Raw genomic sequence first — 19,271 nt, forward strand, 5'->3', positions numbered from 1 at the left:
AGACCTCGATCTGATCCCACACCTTTGCAAGACTCCTCGGGCATCCTTGCGACGGAGCGGCCGGGCCGCTGGCGCCGTGGGGCGCGGCGGGGCGCAGCACCGCCTTCTCGTCTCCTCCTCCTCCCCTTCCTCCTCCTCTCCCGACATGGCGGCCCCCGCGGAACCCAGCGGGCTCACGGACGAGGCAGCTTACGCTGCCTGCTCGGAGCCGGATGCCAGCACCAAGGTGGGCTGGTTGGGGGTGACGGGCGCGCCCGGGGCTGTGGCGCCCGCTCCTTCCCGTTCGCCTCACGGCGGCGCAGCGGGCGGACGTGCGGGGAATGGGAGCCGGCATGGGGCCGGGCCGGGTCCCGGCGGGGCAGCGAAGTGTGGCCGGGCCCCGAGCTGCCCTGGTGCCTGTCTGCTGGGCAGCCCTGCGGGGTTCGGGGTCGTGGATAGGGGCGGCCGGGCCGGGCCGGTCGCTGTGAGCCCCTGAACCCCGCGGGGCGCGCTCGGCCGGGCCCGCGGCTGTCCCGGCTCTGAGCCAGCGCTCCGGGGCGCTTCGGCCAGTCCCGGCCCGGACGGCACAGAAAAATCCGTCAAAACGCCCCAAACCTTTTTACTTTTTATTAGGAGAACATAGTAGTTGAATTTTTAATTTTTTTTTTCCCGTTACCTCTGTCAACTATTACACCATTCACTTTTTATCCACTTGATCGTTCACAAGCCTCTTGTTATATAGTTACCTTGGGACTTCAAGAAAATATCCTTACAGAGTGGTAGGCCGGTTTTGCTGCCAAGATATAATCCAGTTTGACAGATGTTCAATACCTGTGCCATGAAATAATAAAAATAATGAGCTCAGGAGTCTAGGAGGCTCAATATTGAATATTCATGTGGCTGTTGCACTTGTGTGTGAAGTTGTTCATGTATGCTACAGCCCCATAAAAGAATAATAAATATAAGGATACTCTGTTTTGATGCATCTGATAATACATATTGAATGATACCACTCATGGGATTGTTTATTTGTTTTAAACATTACATTACAAAGATGTATTTATTTAATACAAATTTGTATGTATAGAATCAGGACAAAAGGCTTTATTTGCACTTGAAGTAATTTTCTTTGTTACTTCTGAACCTCCAGGTTTTAGACTCGTTAGTAACTGGCATCTTTGTTCATATCCATAATTTAATTCTGGCTGATGTATAAAGTATAAACCTTTTTTCCCCACAGGATTTTATATTTCAGCAGACAATGTTAAGAGTAAAGGATCCTAAGAAATCATTGGATTTTTATACAAGGGTACTTGGAATGACGTGAGTAGAATTTGTATGCTGTGATAAGTTTGGGGTTTTTTTCTGTTCTTCTGAAAATGTTTTTTTTTTTTTTTTTTTGGCTGTAATTTTACTAATTGGTCTAACTACATAAACAATGCTGTCCCATCAGCTGATGCTTAGTTGGATGTTCTGGCAGTAAGCTGTAGATGCCTAAGCTGCAAATGAACTAATATTGGCCTTGACTAGAAATTTCTTTGTTTCTTAAATAGGTCATTAATTATCAGGGTACAACTTGCTTACTTCCTCTTCACTGAGCCTGCAGCTAGCTGGTAACTTTTATTACTGTGCTTATAATGAGGAGTCATTGTTAAAAATCTTGAAATTAAGTTTTCTCTGCTAGTTCTCAGAGGTGCCTTATGACTGCCTCCAGTCACATGAGAATAAATCAATAAAGGGTGAAGACAAAGTCCAGGCTCAGCCTTCTGGAGAGGGCTTTTGGAAGGCAGTTGCCATGCAGTAGCTTAACACGTTTATGCTGGGGCTTTTTGTGCATTCTTAGCATTTGAGTTATTTCAAAACAAAATACTGTTTTGTTTGTAAACATCTTGATATGAGTCCAGACTAAAGTAAAATAAATTACTTCCACTGTAGTGAAAATGTGTGAAAATAAAAATACCTTTTAAAAAAGAAGTTAGATTAATTTTGCATGCCTACTTGTTCCAGTTAAATATCCTACATAAAATGTATGTTTCATGTATTTTTAATTTATTAAATTGTCATATCTGAAAGGGATTTTATCCTTATAGGTAACTATTGAAACTGTAAATGTATTTCATCTAAATGTTTGTTGTGTTCTTAAACTTTGTCTGGTACCAGTAAGCTCTGTAGAATGAGTAAAATTCAAAGTAGATATTGTTATTCCTTGGTGAAATTTTAAAGTGGTTCAAGTTTTTTCCTATGGAAACACCCTCAAGTAACAGCGTGACAGTCTGAATATCCAAGCCTTTGTACTGACTTTTCTATTCAGTTACTGGTAGTTTGGTTTTTAAACATCTGATTCTTTTAAATTTTTTAGGTTTGTAATGTGTTCTGGAGTATTTTTATTTGATATTTTAAAATGTAGCTATTTTAAGGTGTGGATTATAGAAGAACAAAAATTCATGGAAATAACTTTTCTATAGGGGAAGCATCTTGGTTTATTTGCAAGCTACCTGACTACCCTTTTAAGTTACTATTTCAAAATAATATTGCCCTTTAGACTGCTTCAAAAATTTGACTTTCCTACTATGAAGTTCTCACTCTATTTCCTGGGGTATGAAGATAAAAATGATATCCCGAAAGATAAAGCTGAGAGAACACCTTGGACCTTCTCTAGAAAAGCTACACTTGAACTGACACAGTAAGTATTTATATAAAGAGAGATGACACTTTGCTAACAGTGATTATACATATTGGATTAGTGTAAATCCCATTAGATTGAATAAAAATTTAATGATTACTGTGGATACATCTTCACTGTCATAGAAACAATATATCTGAGATTGGATACTTGGAAAGGTTAATCTTCCTCTTTCGGAGATCTTTCAAACTGCAAGGTGAACATTAATATGAAACAGTACTTGGTATATTTTATATGCATACTGTCTGGGTAAGTAATTTAGGGACCTTTCTTTGGATCCCCAAAGCACCTAATAATGGGTAACTATTGCTTTTGGAATCTTATCTGAAGGGATATTAAGTCAAAACATGTACTTCCTGTAAACAGGACAATTTGGTTAATGCTGCTAATCATTATAATTGTGCAGACACAATCTCCCAAATGCTGTTTTACTTAACTGCAGGACCTGCTACCCTCACTTGCTGTTCCCTGTTGATGGGTAGTTCAACTGATTTGTGCAACAAAACCTCTCTAATCTGAATGAGACTCATTCCTGACTCATTCAAATGTAGAGCCTAAATAATAGTGAAGGAATGTGAACATGACTGAATTAGTCCCAAGACCATCCCTGGAGCCCATGGCTAGGGAAGATCTTTGTAGTTTAATGAAGGCAGCCAACAGTTGAAATTCTCTGTTTTTTTAGGAGAAACAACTTACCCTCCCCAAGGAAACTGAATATTTAGGATTAGTTAATTTTAATGCTTTTCTTCAATATATCATAATTACTTCTTACAGCAACTGGGGCACTGAAAATGATGACAGTCAGTCTTACCACAATGGCAATTCAGATCCCCGAGGATTTGGTAGGTCTTTAGTCTTGTGTTTATAGTTTTTAAGTTTTGAAATAAAATGTACTAACTCTTGGAAAGTAGGGAACTTGCCTTTCATCCTTTTATCTCTCTTCTTTCAACATGTATACTGTGAAGGATGATAAAAATAAATGAAGCAATGTGTTTCACAGTACTGAGCCATTGTTACACTCTTTATCAAGAATCTAACCCTTTGGCAAGCAAACACATGCTAATTGTAACTACTGAGTGAAGAACATCAGTTGTGATTGTGTATTAGATTATCATGGTGCTTGAACTGATTTATTCTTGGATATCTGCTGTATAATCCACTAGTTAAGGTAGAAGGACAACTCTGTAGCACTGAGGATATTATTTGTGTGGCTTGATTTGATACTCTGAGTGCTTGAAAGGTCACTGCTGTGAAATAAGTTTTCACACTTTGTCCAGCCACTTGACATTTAAAGCTCCTGAAGTGATTTGTAAGCTCAGTCCTTGCATAGCACTAGTGTCAGTCTCTGCAGAAACAGCATTAATGATAAAATCCATGTGCTGTTAAACAGAGCAAATACAACAAAATCCTGTTATGGAGCTGCACTTCAAGGAAGAACATACTGCTATAACAGTTTGATTGAAAATCTTATTTTTTCCTGTTCTAAATAAAGTTCTTGTCTAAACAGCACAAGATACTTCAACTCTAACATTCATAATTAAAAGACATTATTTTTCAAACAGTTGTCTTTTGATAATGTTAATACCCAAATCGCTCACCTTACGTGAGCTACAGCATGAAATACTAAACTAACTTCTTTCACAGAACACTCGGCAATATTTATAATGCACTTCACCCTTTTTACCTTCTTGCACAGGACACATTGGAATTGCTGTTCCTGATGTCTATAAAGCTTGTAAGAGGTTTGAAGAACTAGGAGTGAAATTTGTGAAGAAACCAGATGATGGTAAGTCTCGATCAGAAATGCAAGTAATTTTTTTTCTTTTGTTTTAATACAGTTTGTCTATGGGATCTTCCTGGAAAGCTGGGTCACGTGTTGCTAGGAGTTGCCACTGCTTAGAGCTTTCTAGAAGCAGTTACCCCTGCACCGCCTTATGGAGTGGGCAAAACTGGCAATGGATCCATCCCAGTAACAATAATACATCAGTCTGCTACGTGCCTTCTGTATGCAGCCTGACCTTCAGTAAAATTCACATCCTCTCTCGATGTCATAGTTTACATGTCACGTATACTGCTGCCTAGAGTTGTTAAAGAATTTACTGTAACATGGAAAAAAATTCACATGGCACATCTGCTTCGTTCTTGTCTTAGTAAAAAAAGTCAGAAAACGTAATAGTTCCCACTCATTTAAACTGAGTCATTCTTGACTTTTCTGCCTATTTTCATGTAAATCCACCTAACACCTACTATACAACCTACTAGTTATTATATTTTTAACTGTTCTTTGAGCTTTGGTAGGAATAGCCCCGTTAGTCTGTATCATAATTGACTTGCATAATGTATAGCACAAATATCTAGAGAGTATATAAGCAAAGAATGTGTATATGAAAGTATTGCAGAATGCAGAAGTGGTGAGAGGTCTTGCATTTTTCAGTTGGATTCTCTTTCATAAAAAGACCTCACGAGATTTTTAGGACTGATGCATTCAAAAAGAGACACATAATACTAGTAACTGAAAAGAGATTTAAGTGATTTTCATCTTATTCACTGTGTTCTCAGCTGAAGCAAAATAAGAAGTATAGCTGAAAACTTAACTTGATTTATTGAATTAAGAATAGATCTTGGTATTTCTAGCATTTTAGAGTTTCTGAGCCTTTTTAAATTTGTCTGTTGAATGGTGAGAGGCTTGAAATGAGAGTTGCTGACTTAGAGCTGTGCAGTGGTAGGAATGAAAGTACATAGAAGAACAAGCTTAGACTATAAATGGAGGGAATCACAAGAAAGAACTCTTGAAGCAGAGAAAGGGTGGGGGCAGAGCAAAATCTCTTTTTTAAAATTCAGAACCAAAATTGATGCTGCAAATGCCAAGGAGGAGGAGGAAGTTTTGGACTTCACATTGTTTGCAGAGCAGGCTGGGAGATCAAGCATGGGGTTTATTTTCCTGCCTTACTGATCAAACATCTGTTTCTCAGTTGTTTTTGAGACTAGACTATATTAAGAGCTAGGCTGGGTCTGTTACAGTACATAACTTCATGGAGCAAGTATACTACAAGTGTGTGGTTAACACTTCAAAGATAACATGTTAAGCTGTGCTGTCCTGATCTACTGTTGAAAGCAACTTTTGAGGACCCTGTTTTAAGGAATAATATGTTTTCCACCAGTAAAATTTACAACAATCCTATCCTGCATTTCTTTGCTTTATGAAGTGATGCAGAAGTGTACTGTAAGCCATGTCAGAGGTAAAAATTCTATGGCAAAATTACAGTGTGGAGTCAGGAATGATGGGAGATGAACAGGGCAGAGGAACACAGGATTTTATGCCAGCAAAGCCAGTTCAAGAAAATGTATCAAAACATCCCCAGAGCACAAAAATATTTTCCTGAATTTTGAGGATGAACACTTACAGGGGCATATGCAAAAAATTTCAATCAACAAAAGATGGAATTCTGAAGTGGCTTTTAACTACAGCTTTATTGAGAGTAGGATTGATGGTTTTGCATACAGAGATCTAATGACGATTAAAAACTAATTTGGATGTTTTTAGAATTATCTGTCTAAATTTGAACTAATTCACATGCAAAAGGAAAAATATTTTTCAAATTAGTTATATTTGACAATTTGACATTTAAAAACAGTCATGTAGTCTTAATTTTATCTTTTTTTTTTTTTTTCTTCCCTAATAGGTAAAATGAAAGGACTTGCATTTGTTCAGGATCCTGATGGCTACTGGATTGAAATTTTGAATCCTAACCACATGGTGACTCTCACTTAGTGCTAGTGAAGTATAAGAGAGACCCACTTTCAGACTCCTGGAGAAAATCTGTAACAGGTGTTTGTGAAATTTGCTTAATAGAGAAGAATCAGTCGTGTTCAGAGTCTCCTCCAAAACTATCCCCTGGGACCTCACTTGGATTCCTTTTCTCTTGTCCTGTGATGCCACTGCAAATTCTTTCCAGTTAGGAATACTCAATCATTTTCTGGAAGAGCACTATCACAGATTCTCCTCTTGAACATTCATTATGTTAATATTTCAGTAAACACTGTCAAAAGATACGTGACCAGAAACTCACTGCATCTCACACTGATTAGATTTAAACTAGCAACGACAACACCTACTGTGTTACTACTGATAAGCATCAATGAGGATGCAAAAAGAAACTTCAGTATATTTTTTTATTAAGTCAAAAGATCCTGAAGGCTTAATGTCCCATCTCATATACTAGAAAATAAAATGTCAGGCTAATTCTGACTGGAGTAGTAGCATGCTTATAAAAATCATAATCTTACTTACATTATTCCAAGCAAAACTCTTTTAAGGAGCAGCCTTAAGCAGTCTTGGAAAAAGAAAGTTTATAGAGGGAATAAATCTGTACAGCAGAAAGAATTCAGTCTTTCAGCTCAGCTTCTGACTGCTGATTGACAGCCAAGAGAAGAGGTCTCATCGTTGCTAACTCACAGTGACCCTTGTCTCTTTCAACACTAGGAAGAACTTGCTCATAATTTTTGTTTCAGTAGAAGCCTGAGGCTGTATTTGACTTAAATGCTCTGTATGTTCTGCCTTAGGAAATTAATGAAAAAGAATATCTGAAACAAGTTTCCTACTACTAGACATTTGATCTGCCCTCCCATAACAAGTGATAGTACATACCCGCGAGCAGCAGGAAAACATGTAGCATTTCCTTGTGTTACACAAATTATAAAACCCTCTGCCTTGTCTTACTCTGGTTTGAGCAGCACCTAACTTCTTCAGTTATGCAGCTATCAAAGAATGTGTAGTGTAACCAAAGGCTAATGAATAGTGTAATTGCATTGCAGTTCACTTCCCAATAAAGCATTGGAGAAAACTACAAAAAATGTTAAAGCACAATGACATGTCGCTTTGCTTACTGTTGAATTCTAGATGACTGAAAGGCACGCTGTTTTCCTTTGAAGATTCTGTTTTGAATCATTGTACTCAGCAGTGAAATTTGCAGTGGTCCTTTCCTGTGGACTCTTCACAGACCTCCCTGGTCCACCTCTCGTCCGTCTCCTGGACAGTCTTGGGAACGCAATCAATTGCCCGGTGCTGGCCAGCACCAAAGGGAGTTGGTCATCTAAAAACTGGATGAGGTGTGACTCCAGCACCTTTGCCATGTGTTGGTCCCAGATGGTGGAAGGACCCTGGAAAGACCCCATGTGAGCAGAAAAGCCACACTATGGAAAGCCAGTGTCCACAAAGGAGACAGAGGAGTCCTGCAAATTTATTCAAATAAAGGGAGAGTGTTCACTGGAGCACATGCCTGTTATAAACTCCCAGCCACATTTTGCCTCTTCCTTTCCCTATTGGCTGAGGTACTAGGAAGGTACAGCCTTCCTGAACTGCCTACCACGTATTTCCTCCTTAAGCATGTCACTTTCCGGCCAAAGTTAAGAAACAGGCTTGTGCGTGGACCCATTTGTCTGTTTCAGGAGTCAAATTGTCTAGGCTCTAACAAGATTGCGGCTTGAAGTTCGTAGAGACATTAGGAACTATTTCAAAGACATTAACACCCACACCCTGCCCATGGAATTGTTTGGAAAGACATTAGCAAACATCTTTCCTGTCATGTAGTCCAGTGGATAACTACATAAGGAGGAGCAGGCTATGATAAAGCTTCTCTGCTTAGTAAGCAAAAAAACCTAACCAGTTAATGATAAGTCTTTTAACCTGCAACGTTTTAAAAATATTTTAGACATATTTAGGACAATATTAGATAATATTTAGAAAAACTTCTGAAATTGTTTAATGTTCTCATAATGTTCTCTGATTACAGGCCACTATTTTTGTTTCTTCCAAGGAAGGATTCTTATCTTCTAAATAAAGCATGGAATTAAATAGCGTGTAGTGCTTTGCCTCTCGGAGGGCTTAAATTTAGCTTCATGCAGTGCAACAGAAGTCACTCTCACGGTTACGTAGCGACAGGCCCACATTCCCCATTCCCGCTGGGAGAAGCTCTCCTGACGCAGGAAAGCAGGACACGCAGCGAAGGGCTGGAGCTACGCACGCCGCTACCAAGGAAACAGGGATTTTGAATGCAGCCAAGGAGCAGCGGGCAGGCGGCGGGGAAGGTTAACCACCAGTCGCTCTTTCCCGGTCCCTGCTGTCCGGCAGCGCCGCTGTGTCCCGCCTGCCGCGCTCCAGGGGCGGAGCAGGAAACGGGGCGGCGGCGGCGCTCCCGCGGCGCGGCGGGACCCACTTGCGTCACACGCAGGCCGCTGCTGCCTGGTGACGTCAGCGCGCCGCCGGGTGACGTATGAACGGCGGCGGGGCGGGGGGAGGAGGCCTCGGCGGCGGCGGGGCCGGTGAGTCCCGCGGGCGGGAGGGGCGCGGCGGCCGCAGCCCCGGCCCCGCTGCCGAGCGGGGTCCCGAGGCTGCCCGGAGTCCTGAGGTGCTGCCGTCGGCGGCTCCCGCCGGGCGCGGGCAGGGCGGGCCGGGGGAGCGCTGCCGTCCGGGGAAGGCGCCGGGCGCGTTTGGCGGGGAAGTGATTTCACCTGAAGTGCCTTGTTGTGGAGGCGAGGGAGGAGGCGGCCGAGCGGGCTGGGGTCGCTTCCCCCGGCGCCTCGCGAGCTGCGGTCGGTGGCGGCCCCGGCTACCCCGGGCGCGACCTTGGGCGCATCGGCGGCTCCGGCCGCCGGCTCTGGTCCGCGCCCGCCCCCTCGTCCTGCCCCTGGCTGGCTTCTCCAGGCCGTGCTGTGGCCATCTAATTCGAATTTTATTTCTTAAAAAGTATAAGTTCAGTATTTTGATGCTCTCGCGGTACTCAGTGTTTGCGCTGATGTTTTGGTGTCGTAGTAGTTTAACCACTCTGCAAGTTACGCACTACCGTGATTCATTGAAATTACTCGTAGCTTAGGAAACATATTATCAGATTTAAAAGAAACTAACTTGATGTTAACTTGTTAGCAATCTGCCGGTGATCTCGCTTGCCGAACAGTGCTTTTTGCTCGTGTTTTTAAAGAGCAGCACACAGACCTTCTTGAAGTCCTGTGCTGGAATCATTTAAGTTTTTATGTGTTTTAGGATTTAATTGGAGCCTGTTCACAGAGCAGGTGTGTTTGATGTGTCTTCTGTTACAAAACTAAATCAGATGCTAGAACTGTTCCGTTGAGATGTTGGCTCAAATTTAACAAAAAAAAAAAAAAAGACACCAAGAATTTTAATGAATGACTTTTGAATGTATTTTCATAACACAGTCCAACATGACAGCATGCATTACTTATGCATATTATCCTAATATTACTTATTACATATTATCCTTTGATCCTTAAAATCCAGGAGACTTTCTTTGTAAAAAACCTGGATTTGATTTGCGGGATTAAGGTGTGATTACTTTCTAGTTCATGAGACTTCTTAAAAATATTTTTTTCTGCCTTCTCCTTCTTTGTTCTCTTCAACATATCCCATAAAGAAAACTAGAGTGACCCTTATGAGAGAATTGATAAATCATCTGTTTAGCAAGTTAAATACAGTTTATTTTTCCTCCTGGAAGGTTTGAAGGGAAGGTTAACAGTAATTTGCAATTATTGAGAGAGACTTATTATGTTGGTTATGTATTTAAGCAAGTCAAGCCTCTGTATTTCTCCATTTCCTGACCTTACAGTTTTTTTTTTTGGTTTCTTGTTTAAAAAAAAGGTTGTGCAATAGAAAAGTCTGCAACTGCCTTAAGTTTTGTGAAAAAAACAACCACCAAAACCCAAATGGAACCTCCAAAACTTTAGTTCGGGAAGAACACTTGGAGAATTTTGTCTGTGTAGGGAATAAAGCATGTGTGATACAGTTTGTATAGACCTGGTATAATTAGGACACCCATCTGGGAAAATGGTGCTGTAGCAGAAATGCCAGGATGGAATTTTTTTTGGCTTATAATGAGTATGGCAACATGTTACTGTCTTCTGTGATGGTTAAAAATATTAACAGTCAAAATTAAATTATGATGACTCAGAACAGCAATACTATTCCTGTATTCTGTTTTTAGACATTTTCCTGTTAAACTGAAGGCTTTTTAAAGAATTTATTTCTGCAAGAAGCTGAATTGAGAAATACGCATCTCTCTCACTTTCATCGTAAGGCTTTGTGCTCATGGTTTCTGATGGTGTGTATTTCATGCATTGTTCCAGGAAATGGTCCAGTTGTTGCTGTGCAGCTGGATGTTGCTGAATAACATTTCTATGAGCTTGCTGTTCAATCTGTCTGCTGTTCAGAATGGCGAAGAACCCTAATTTCCCGGAAGCGGGGAATCTGCCTACAGGCTACGCGCACTGTAGGTCTTCAGACAGCTTCACTGGTGAGTAGACCCCATGTGTTTTCTTGAGATTTTAATGTTTTTGTTATATGCCATTTTAACCAGGTTCATTTTATATATATGTTAATAAATAGTCTGCACTAAGTATATTGTTCTTTGTACTTAGCTAAACGTACTCCTTCTCTTCTGTGACAGGAAAGCATCTGAGCGGAATGTAAAATGTTAACACTACAGCATTTAAGTGTAGTAGCAGGGAATGTGTTTGCTGATGAGCAGGGCATAACTTCCCATATGCTTTGAGTCAAAACATTTTTTGGTACTAAATTGCTGTTTAGAATGCTGTGATTGGATGGTGTGGTTAGTTTCCATTAATGTTACCATCTGCTTTCCTTTTAGTCCTTTCACAACAGAAGGGTTGGAGATGAAACTTGAAAGTTCTGTGAATTGTGCTTATTAATTATTGAGCTTTCAAATTCTGTATTTATAAAGTTGTATGGGTTGAGTATGTTATTTGTATTCTTGGCTACAAAGTATCAAAACTTGTTTGTTTGGTTTTTGTCGTTTCCCCCCCCCTTACAATTTTCACTCAGATTCAACTTTGGTTGAACCAACCATTTTTACTTAAAAGTACAAAGGTTCTGACAGAACCAAAGTATTTACACTCTGCGTGTTAAAGTATTTACTGAAAATTTCTGTTTCCTGAGATTATATATTTATGAAATGACATATGTGTATCCATTGAAAATATAAAAACCATATTATTTGAACCAGTGGTATGTTTGTACAGTAGTTTACTGTTACGTCTATCATGTTCTGGGAGTCTGTGGTAATAGAATTTGAAACTAAAGTAATATTTTACTGGAATTTATTTACAATATATGAAGTAATTATGAAGTAATGAATTTATAAAAATTGAAATACTACTCAAGTGCCATCCAATCAACTGAGAACAAATTTTTAGATAAAAGAGCAGTGTAAAAGAATTGCATTTAAGAAAATTATCTTTGTGTAATTCTGATAAAAGTATTAGCTTGGTACAAACTAATTGCTGGGTACAAACTAGAGTATGTAGGAATTAGTTGTTTTAAGGGTATGAAATTATTTGCTCAGTGTTTATAAAGTGGACTTATTTAATGAAAAAATTAGTTCTAGCAATCGTCTATTTACTTGCATTTATTTCTGAAGTTTTGATAGAGCTATCAGTTATGTAAGCATTCTTTACTCATGTTATATAAAATTTTTCTTCAAATAATTCATGATTAATTTCTTATATTCAATTTTCTACACCTGGTAGAAAAACACTTCCATGTTTCATTGAAGCAGTTCTGCTTTTCAGAGGATTCTTCAGTGTTAGCCTGAATGAGGGAGGGAAGAGACTGAATGCTGATCTTTCAATGCAACTGAGAGTTGTTCAGAAAGGATGTCATTGCTGGTGTTGCTGAATTTCCTAGATGATGTTTTTGAATCCCATAACCTGTTACAGATTACCTGCTGAGCGGAAGTACAGGAAACTGAAAGCATGGAGGGGGTGGTTGTTTCTCCAGGCACAGCACACATTATGTAGTATTGCATGCTGCCTTATGTCATAAATACTAGCCTGCATTTTTCACATGCTCACTGTTGAAGATGGCCACCAAATAGCTTGTCTTTCAGTAAGGTCAGAGAAGTGGTTTGTAGGCCTTAGGACTTAACAAATGCATTTTCAGATTGTTGCAGTTCTAATCCTGCCTCAAAATCCCTGAGAAGAGTGTTTTGTTTGTTTATTTCTGTGTCATGACCAAAGCTGCAGCAGCTGACTCCTGAAGCAGTTAATTAGCTCTGAATACCTCCTGGAAGTAGGTTATGGTGCTGGCAGGCTTGCAAATGCCATATTCTTTGACTGCCAGGAAGAGTATTCACCTGTATTCTCTGAAAAGCTGATGTTGTTTGATGACAGAAGATGCCAGAGGGAGCTTCAGGAAGGGTTCTGCCCTAGTTCTTAGCAGTATCCATATTTTTTTAATCATAAATAGTACTTTTGAATAACAACTAGGAAAAGACATGTTTAGCTATACAGGGAAGTTGTGAGCTCATAGCAATTTGGCATGACTAAAGAGGTTATTAAGTTTTACTTCCTCAAACAAGAAATGTACAGATCGCTGAAATGGTTGCCTGAATTTTTACCATTAATTAATCCTAGGAAGATATGAAGCCATGTATTATTTGGCTCTATATTTTGAAGGCAGGACTGTCTCACTGGTCTGCTTTATATGAAAAATCCATAATCCAGACAAAATTTGTGTTGGAAAACTGTACGAGTAGAAAATAGATGAGTTGGCATGTTTCTTCAATATACTGGTGGTACCCATAGTGCACAGAAAAGTTATGAACATGGTTTTGTAAAGGTGACAGTGCCCTACACTTTGGGTCATTCAAGCCTTTGAAAGTCCTCCTCAGCTTGTAGCCATCATTTGACTCCTGTATTTCCTGTGCCCGGCAGGTTTGTGTTTGAAACTGATGGTTCAGAATAGTATGTGGAACCAGCAATTTGGAGAAACATTGCACATCAGAATAAATTTGCCTTGCTTACACACAGGGCAATATCTAATTTCTCCTTTCATTGCTTGCTGTCGTTCAGCATCTTGATGTTCATAAGGACTGGGCATCCTCGGGTCACTAGCAACTGTTCCCACTTCTGACTTTGCCCTCTTATATACACTGATACTTGTTTAGACAGAGGTTTATGTACTCTTGAGAGGAAAGCGTGCTTTTGATTTTATTTGTTTATTTAACCTTAAATAGAAACAATTTCCCTTGAGATTTTTGCCCTATTGGCACATGACAACATCCACAGCTACTAAAAGCAGAGTTAATGTGCAGCTGGTGGCATTCCCTTGTATTCACTACTTTTACAGTCTCTCAGTTTTATTCAGACAGTACCTGTTCTGTTCTTATTTTTTGAAGACAAGAGTGGATTTAGGAAACAAAGCAGTAGAATGTAGTTAAAAAGTTGAAATAAAAATAGATTGTAAAATTAAAATGTGCCAATATTTGTACATGAATGAAGTATCATAAATCAGCCTCCTGAATCCACAAATGTTTAAACTAGCAGAAGAGAGGTAATACAGAGTTCCTTGATGATGTGTAATTCACACGTAGTTGGTTTGCCTGACGATTGCAAATGAAGATCAACAACAGCAATTATGGGTGTGGTATGGAAGTCTTCAAGGAGTACCCAGACCTGAGATTGCAGCTAAGTAACAAATAACATCTTTTTGCATCCTCCCTCAGTGTAATAAAAAGTTTTCTATTTCGAGGACATTTCAATTTTACCATTGTCTATAAAGTCTCAAACAATTATGTTGTGGTAAGTGGTATTGCTGGTACAAACAGATGTTGCTGGGCTGATGTAATCAACTTAATCTTGCTTGTTAGAAAGTAAATCTTACTTGAAGTGTATGTAGGATAAATCTAAATTGTCTTAACTAATTGTAAGTTAACCAATGCAAGTGGAAAAAATAGTCTGTTATCATGAAAACCTGAAAATTATTTTGCTTTCATGTCAGGGTAGAAGAATGACTACAGCGTTCTGTGTTCCCATGGTTAGGCTGTCACAGGTATCTTGGCCAGTGTTGCTGGTTCTGTGCTGTAGTGGATTCACAGGCACACAGCTTCTAATTCAAGTAATTCTGGCAGAGACAGCCAGTGGAAACTTGGGGGTGTGCTGTAGTGGATTCACAGGCACACAGCTTCTAATTCAAGTAGCAGAGACAGCCAGTGGAAACTTGGGGATTTGTTCCCATTTGTGTTGTGATCTGTGATTGATTTAGTATGCTGTATTTTCCTTAAATTTTATTTTCTATTCTATCACTTTCTGTTTAGTTTCATTTGAGGTTCTTTGGGACTGTATTTCCACAGTATCTTGATTTTGGATAAAGCATTTCCATGTGTTCAAATGCAAATAATAATTAACCCCAAGTGCATCTGTTTGGGATTTTTTTAACATATTTTCTCATAGTATTTTTACAGTAGAATCTAAATGTGTATTTCTGTCATGAGTATTTGATTTGAAAGATTCTTGTGTTAGGTGTATGTAAGGTATGGCCTCATCATTTTCTTGGTTCGTGTGGTACACTGCCTTTCTTCAGCACTGGATATCTGCCTGTTTTGAAAAGTGTCTAGTAACTGGAGCAGGGAAGATACCTCTGAAGATATGGATGGTCATTATCTGAAACAACCAACCTCTTTTTAAAGAAAAGTAAACTGAAGTGTCACAGTAGAAGCTAGTCTTACCAAAACCATAAAAAGCTAAAACCTGTTGTGAAGGAAGAAGAAACAAAAGAATTCTATAGAAGATAGGACTAATGCAGTTATCTATAATTCACATTAGTGGGCAATCTCCTAATTTTATGACTAATTTTATGAGAGGTATGTTTTTATATATATATATATGGGTGTGTGTATATGTATGTGTGTAAATAAGAAGTCATCAAGAAAACTGAGTGTAAAGAATAAGAATTGAATTGTACATTGTAAAGCTTTTCTCTCTGACAGACTTTGTTATTTATTAAAAGTTATGCTGATTGTTTATTTTCTCCTGTTTCTGAAAAGCTGACTAGAAACCTGCAAAAACAGTTTTTCTTTTTATTGATTTTATTTTTTATTTGATTTTCATTGATTTCATTGGAGAGTTAAGACTAAAATTAATTAATCACATTGCTTATTTCTATTTTGTGTGTGTGCATTTTAATTCAGATAAAAATTGCTTTTTAATGGAAATATGATGTAAAATAGTTTAACTTCTAATTCCCTTTGTTGGAAACTTTTTTTTTAAATAAATGGGTTGGCTGAATAACGAGGTGACAATTCTCTGAAATACTTAGCTGGAATTGTTGGTGCCAGCTGTGTTGAGTCGGGTTGAAAACGAACTTTCATAGAAAACTTGTTGGTTTAATTTTTCTTGTAATATATAATTACTTAAATTAGTCACTTTTTTGTTATTGCAGTTATGCTTGCTATTCTTAATATTTTTTTCCTGTATAATACTGCTTGCTTTCTTTGTCCTTTAGGCTACCAGTATCACCATCCCTCCAAGATGAGTAACAGCCACCCACTTCGTCCATACACAGCTGTGGGGGAGATTGACCACGTCCACATTCTGTCAGAGCATATTGGTGCTCTAATGAACGGGGAAGAATACAGTGACGTTACCTTTATTGTGGAAAAGAAGCGTTTTCCGGCACACAGAGTGATCCTGGCTGCTAGATGCCATTATTTCAGGTGAAGTAAGGCTTTTTGTCAGGCTCACAGGAAATTTTTGTGCAGATGAGATAAACATTGTTTCCCTATGAACTTTTCAGGGTGTAATCATCTGTCCATTGAGTGTGACCTTTTCTGTGTGAATGTTTCCCAGCACATCAAATCATTGTGTTCAAAAAGAAAAGGATAAATACCATGTCACAGTATTATTCTTTTGACCTTCATTAAATTGGATTTTGAAGGTAGTTTCGCAAATTCAAGAGAAAGAGAACTTGAGGGCAGGAAAGTACTACTGCAAAGTTGTTTTGATTTCTCAGAGTATAAAATGGTGTGTTTCTATGGCATATAGTCAGATAGCAAGTTTCGTTTTGATGAATTGGAATTGAGGTTTGGCTGACACAGATTAAAATACATATTTTAAAACTAGGAATGATACTAATCCACCTTTTTTTTTTTTTTTTTTTTTTTAAGAGCTGGGCATTTTTCAATAGAAATACATTTAATATTCCAGTGAATTTTGTCAGAGGGATAAGCTGCTAACTAAACTAAACTCTTTTCGTTATAGAGCATTATTGTATGGAGGAATGAGAGAATCTCAGCCTGAAGCAGAAATTCCTCTTCAGGACACCACTGCAGAAGCATTTACCATGCTGTTGAAATACATATACACTGGTCGTGCTACACTACGAGATGAGAAAGAAGAGATTCTTCTTGACTTCTTAAGCCTAGCACATAAATACGGATTCCCAGAACTGGAGGATTCCACGTCTGAGTATCTTTGCACAATACTTAATATTCAGAATGTCTGTATGACTTTTGATGTTGCCAGTCTTTATTCTCTTCCCAAATTAACTTTTATGTGCTGTATGTTCATGGATAGAAATGCCCAAGAGGTGCTCTCCAGCGAAGGCTTCCTGTCACTTTCTAAGGTATATCTTTAGTTTTGTGCATTTTTTCCCCAGGGCTGTTAATTTTAATGGTAATACAGTTTTGTGATGAAATACTAATGAGGGAACCAATTAAAAACTTGTGTTAGCTCATAGTTATTTTATGCTTGTGAAACTGTGAGGGTCAGAAATCCTCAAGATAAGCTGAACTGAAAATTTTGGCAATCTGTTCCGAAATTCTTAGGTACTGACCAGTCAATATAGTTTAATATAGTATATCTAATGGAGTGTTCTAAAATATGGCAGCAGGCAATCTAATTTTGTCTTATTTAATCTGTTCCTGGTATAATATAATTTGGCTTCTGAATGCTTCAGAGGGGAAGTCAAATATAAACTTGAATATGACACGACATACTTTGTTCTATTAATTCCTTGATAAAGGCTTCATCAGTGGTGGGTGACTTTCTGCTGGGTGAACTAAAGCATTCTGGAGATTACTGTGATTTATATTGCTGATTGTCATCATGTTCTGAACTTGCAGAATATGGTGGTGTGGCTTGGGTTTTTTGTGTGTTGTTTTTTTTGTTAGATGCATAAATATTTGTAACCGAGTCTGGCTGTTCTATGAAGTTGAAATTTTGCACTTACTCTGCAGGGGTCTTTGGGCTGGACTTAATAGTGAGAGTGTTTTCAAGTGGTGTTCACATGAAGCAGCAGAGCACCTTGAATGAACGATGCTGTAATTGGGATTTTTTAAAGTGTTTTTTTCTTAGGGGAAGAGCTGTGAAGGGTCTGTTACTTGAGTGAGTTTATGACACTGCTGTAAATTACTCACTGTATAAGGAAAAATTTTTTTTTTCTCTCTCTGTACTGTGTCGTATACAGTTTGTTGAATCTGAGTTCTGAGAGTGTATTATCAATAAAAAAATGAGCAAACATCATTCATCAGAAAGTGCACACTTTGAGGTCTTTGACATAGCCAGTCATAGTATATAGGAGAGATCTTTCCTTTTCTACGCAAGCTCCTGATTATTCTGCTAACTAAGTGAAAATCAAAGTGTTATTTGATTATTTGTGGTCTCATTTTGCAGTCAGTGGGTTTTCTACATGAATAAGAGTCACTGGAGTTTTTACCTGGTGATTCTTAGTCGGTACCAAAAGAGAGAGAAAAATTGTGACAGGACAGAAGTCCCAAGTAGTTAGAAATGGTTAAAAAAAGTGGTTTCAAGCAACAATTCTTTTTTTCATCAGTGGTCTTATAGCAACCTAAGTTTAAAGGAATATTTTGAACTGTACCGCTAAGTCCTCAAATCAATATTCTAAAGTAAATTTGAACTACTGAATGGTATCATATTGATTTGTTCAGTTCTCTACATTTTTTCTAGTGATTTTGTTATATTGCCTATTACTTTGGTCATAGATTCTGTAATTCTTGCATAACTAAAACAATCTACAATTTCGGGGAGTCACCCCTTTGGAGATTATTTTTAATAGCTATAAGTTAAATAGCCATTAATTTTTGCCTTGTTTGAATTTCTCTTAATTGAAAAAAAGAATAATTCAACCTAATTTCTGTTTATTTAGGGGGTATATTTTTTGTTCTTATTTCTCTTTTCCAGGCTGCCCTTCTAAGTATTGTACTGAGAGACTCATTTGCAGCTCCTGAAAAGGACATTTTCCAAGCTTTGATGAACTGGTGTAAACATAACCCCAAGGAAAACCATGCTGAAATCATGCAAGCAGTACGTTTGCCACTAATGAGTCTAACAGAACTACTGAATGTTGTAAGACCTTCTGGATTGTTGTCACCTGATGCCATCCTAGATGCCATTAAGATTCGTTCTGAGAGTCGGGACATGGACCTCAACTACAGGGGCATGCTAAGTAAGCATCAGGTTTTTTGTTTGCTTCCTTCTTATTTAGTGACTGTGGTTGTCTGGAGGATATGATTAATTTGTGCTTGGAGTTTTCATCTATTACTGTGTGTTATAAAAGGTTTGCAATATGAAATGTCTTGTTATGTAGCTGTTATTCTGAATTCTCGATATTAGTCAATTATTTTCTTGCTTTGTATATCAGATATTTCTCAAAAATGAATGTAATACCATTTTCCTAGAAGTAATTTAATAGAAAGAGTTTTACAAATCATTGAAAATTAAAATGAATTGGCTGTGAGATATGATACTTAAATGGTTTTATGTTGATAGTGACTTGTTTTCTACT

General features: G+C 38.5%; 2 protein-coding genes across 3 annotated transcripts in view; both read left to right on the forward strand.

The window, feature by feature from the left end:
- The first annotated feature begins 85 nt into the window (after positions 1 to 85).
- On the forward strand, positions 86 to 7,509 carry GLO1 (glyoxalase I). Its single transcript, XM_041477287.1, has 6 exons — positions 86 to 226; positions 1,220 to 1,302; positions 2,522 to 2,662; positions 3,437 to 3,504; positions 4,359 to 4,448; positions 6,346 to 7,509. The coding sequence occupies exons 1-6, from the start codon at positions 146 to 148 to the stop codon at positions 6,432 to 6,434; spliced, it is 552 nt and encodes a 183-aa protein (XP_041333221.1). The 5' UTR covers positions 86 to 145; the 3' UTR covers positions 6,435 to 7,509.
- A 1,138-nt stretch (positions 7,510 to 8,647) lies between these two features.
- Positions 8,648 to 19,271, forward strand: part of BTBD9 (BTB domain containing 9) — a 115,303-nt gene continuing 104,679 nt past the window's right edge. Inside the window, exons 1-5 of one of the 2 annotated variants that reach the window (XM_041477285.1) lie at positions 8,648 to 8,749; positions 10,799 to 10,965; positions 15,972 to 16,182; positions 16,727 to 17,090; positions 18,668 to 18,932. In XM_041477285.1, the coding sequence (XP_041333219.1) occupies positions 10,884 to 10,965; positions 15,972 to 16,182; positions 16,727 to 17,090; positions 18,668 to 18,932 (922 nt within the window). In that variant the 5' untranslated portion in view covers positions 8,648 to 8,749; positions 10,799 to 10,883. Of the gene's footprint in view, positions 8,750 to 8,845; positions 8,984 to 10,798; positions 10,966 to 15,971; positions 16,183 to 16,726; positions 17,091 to 18,667; positions 18,933 to 19,271 lie in introns of those variants that run through there. The other variant, XM_041477284.1, reaches the window with a different exon arrangement.

The sequence above is a fragment of the Pyrgilauda ruficollis genome, unplaced genomic scaffold, assembly GCF_017590135.1.
Source record: "Pyrgilauda ruficollis isolate IOZ18807 unplaced genomic scaffold, ASM1759013v1 scaffold4, whole genome shotgun sequence".
Classification (NCBI taxonomy): domain Eukaryota; kingdom Metazoa; phylum Chordata; class Aves; order Passeriformes; family Passeridae; genus Pyrgilauda; species Pyrgilauda ruficollis.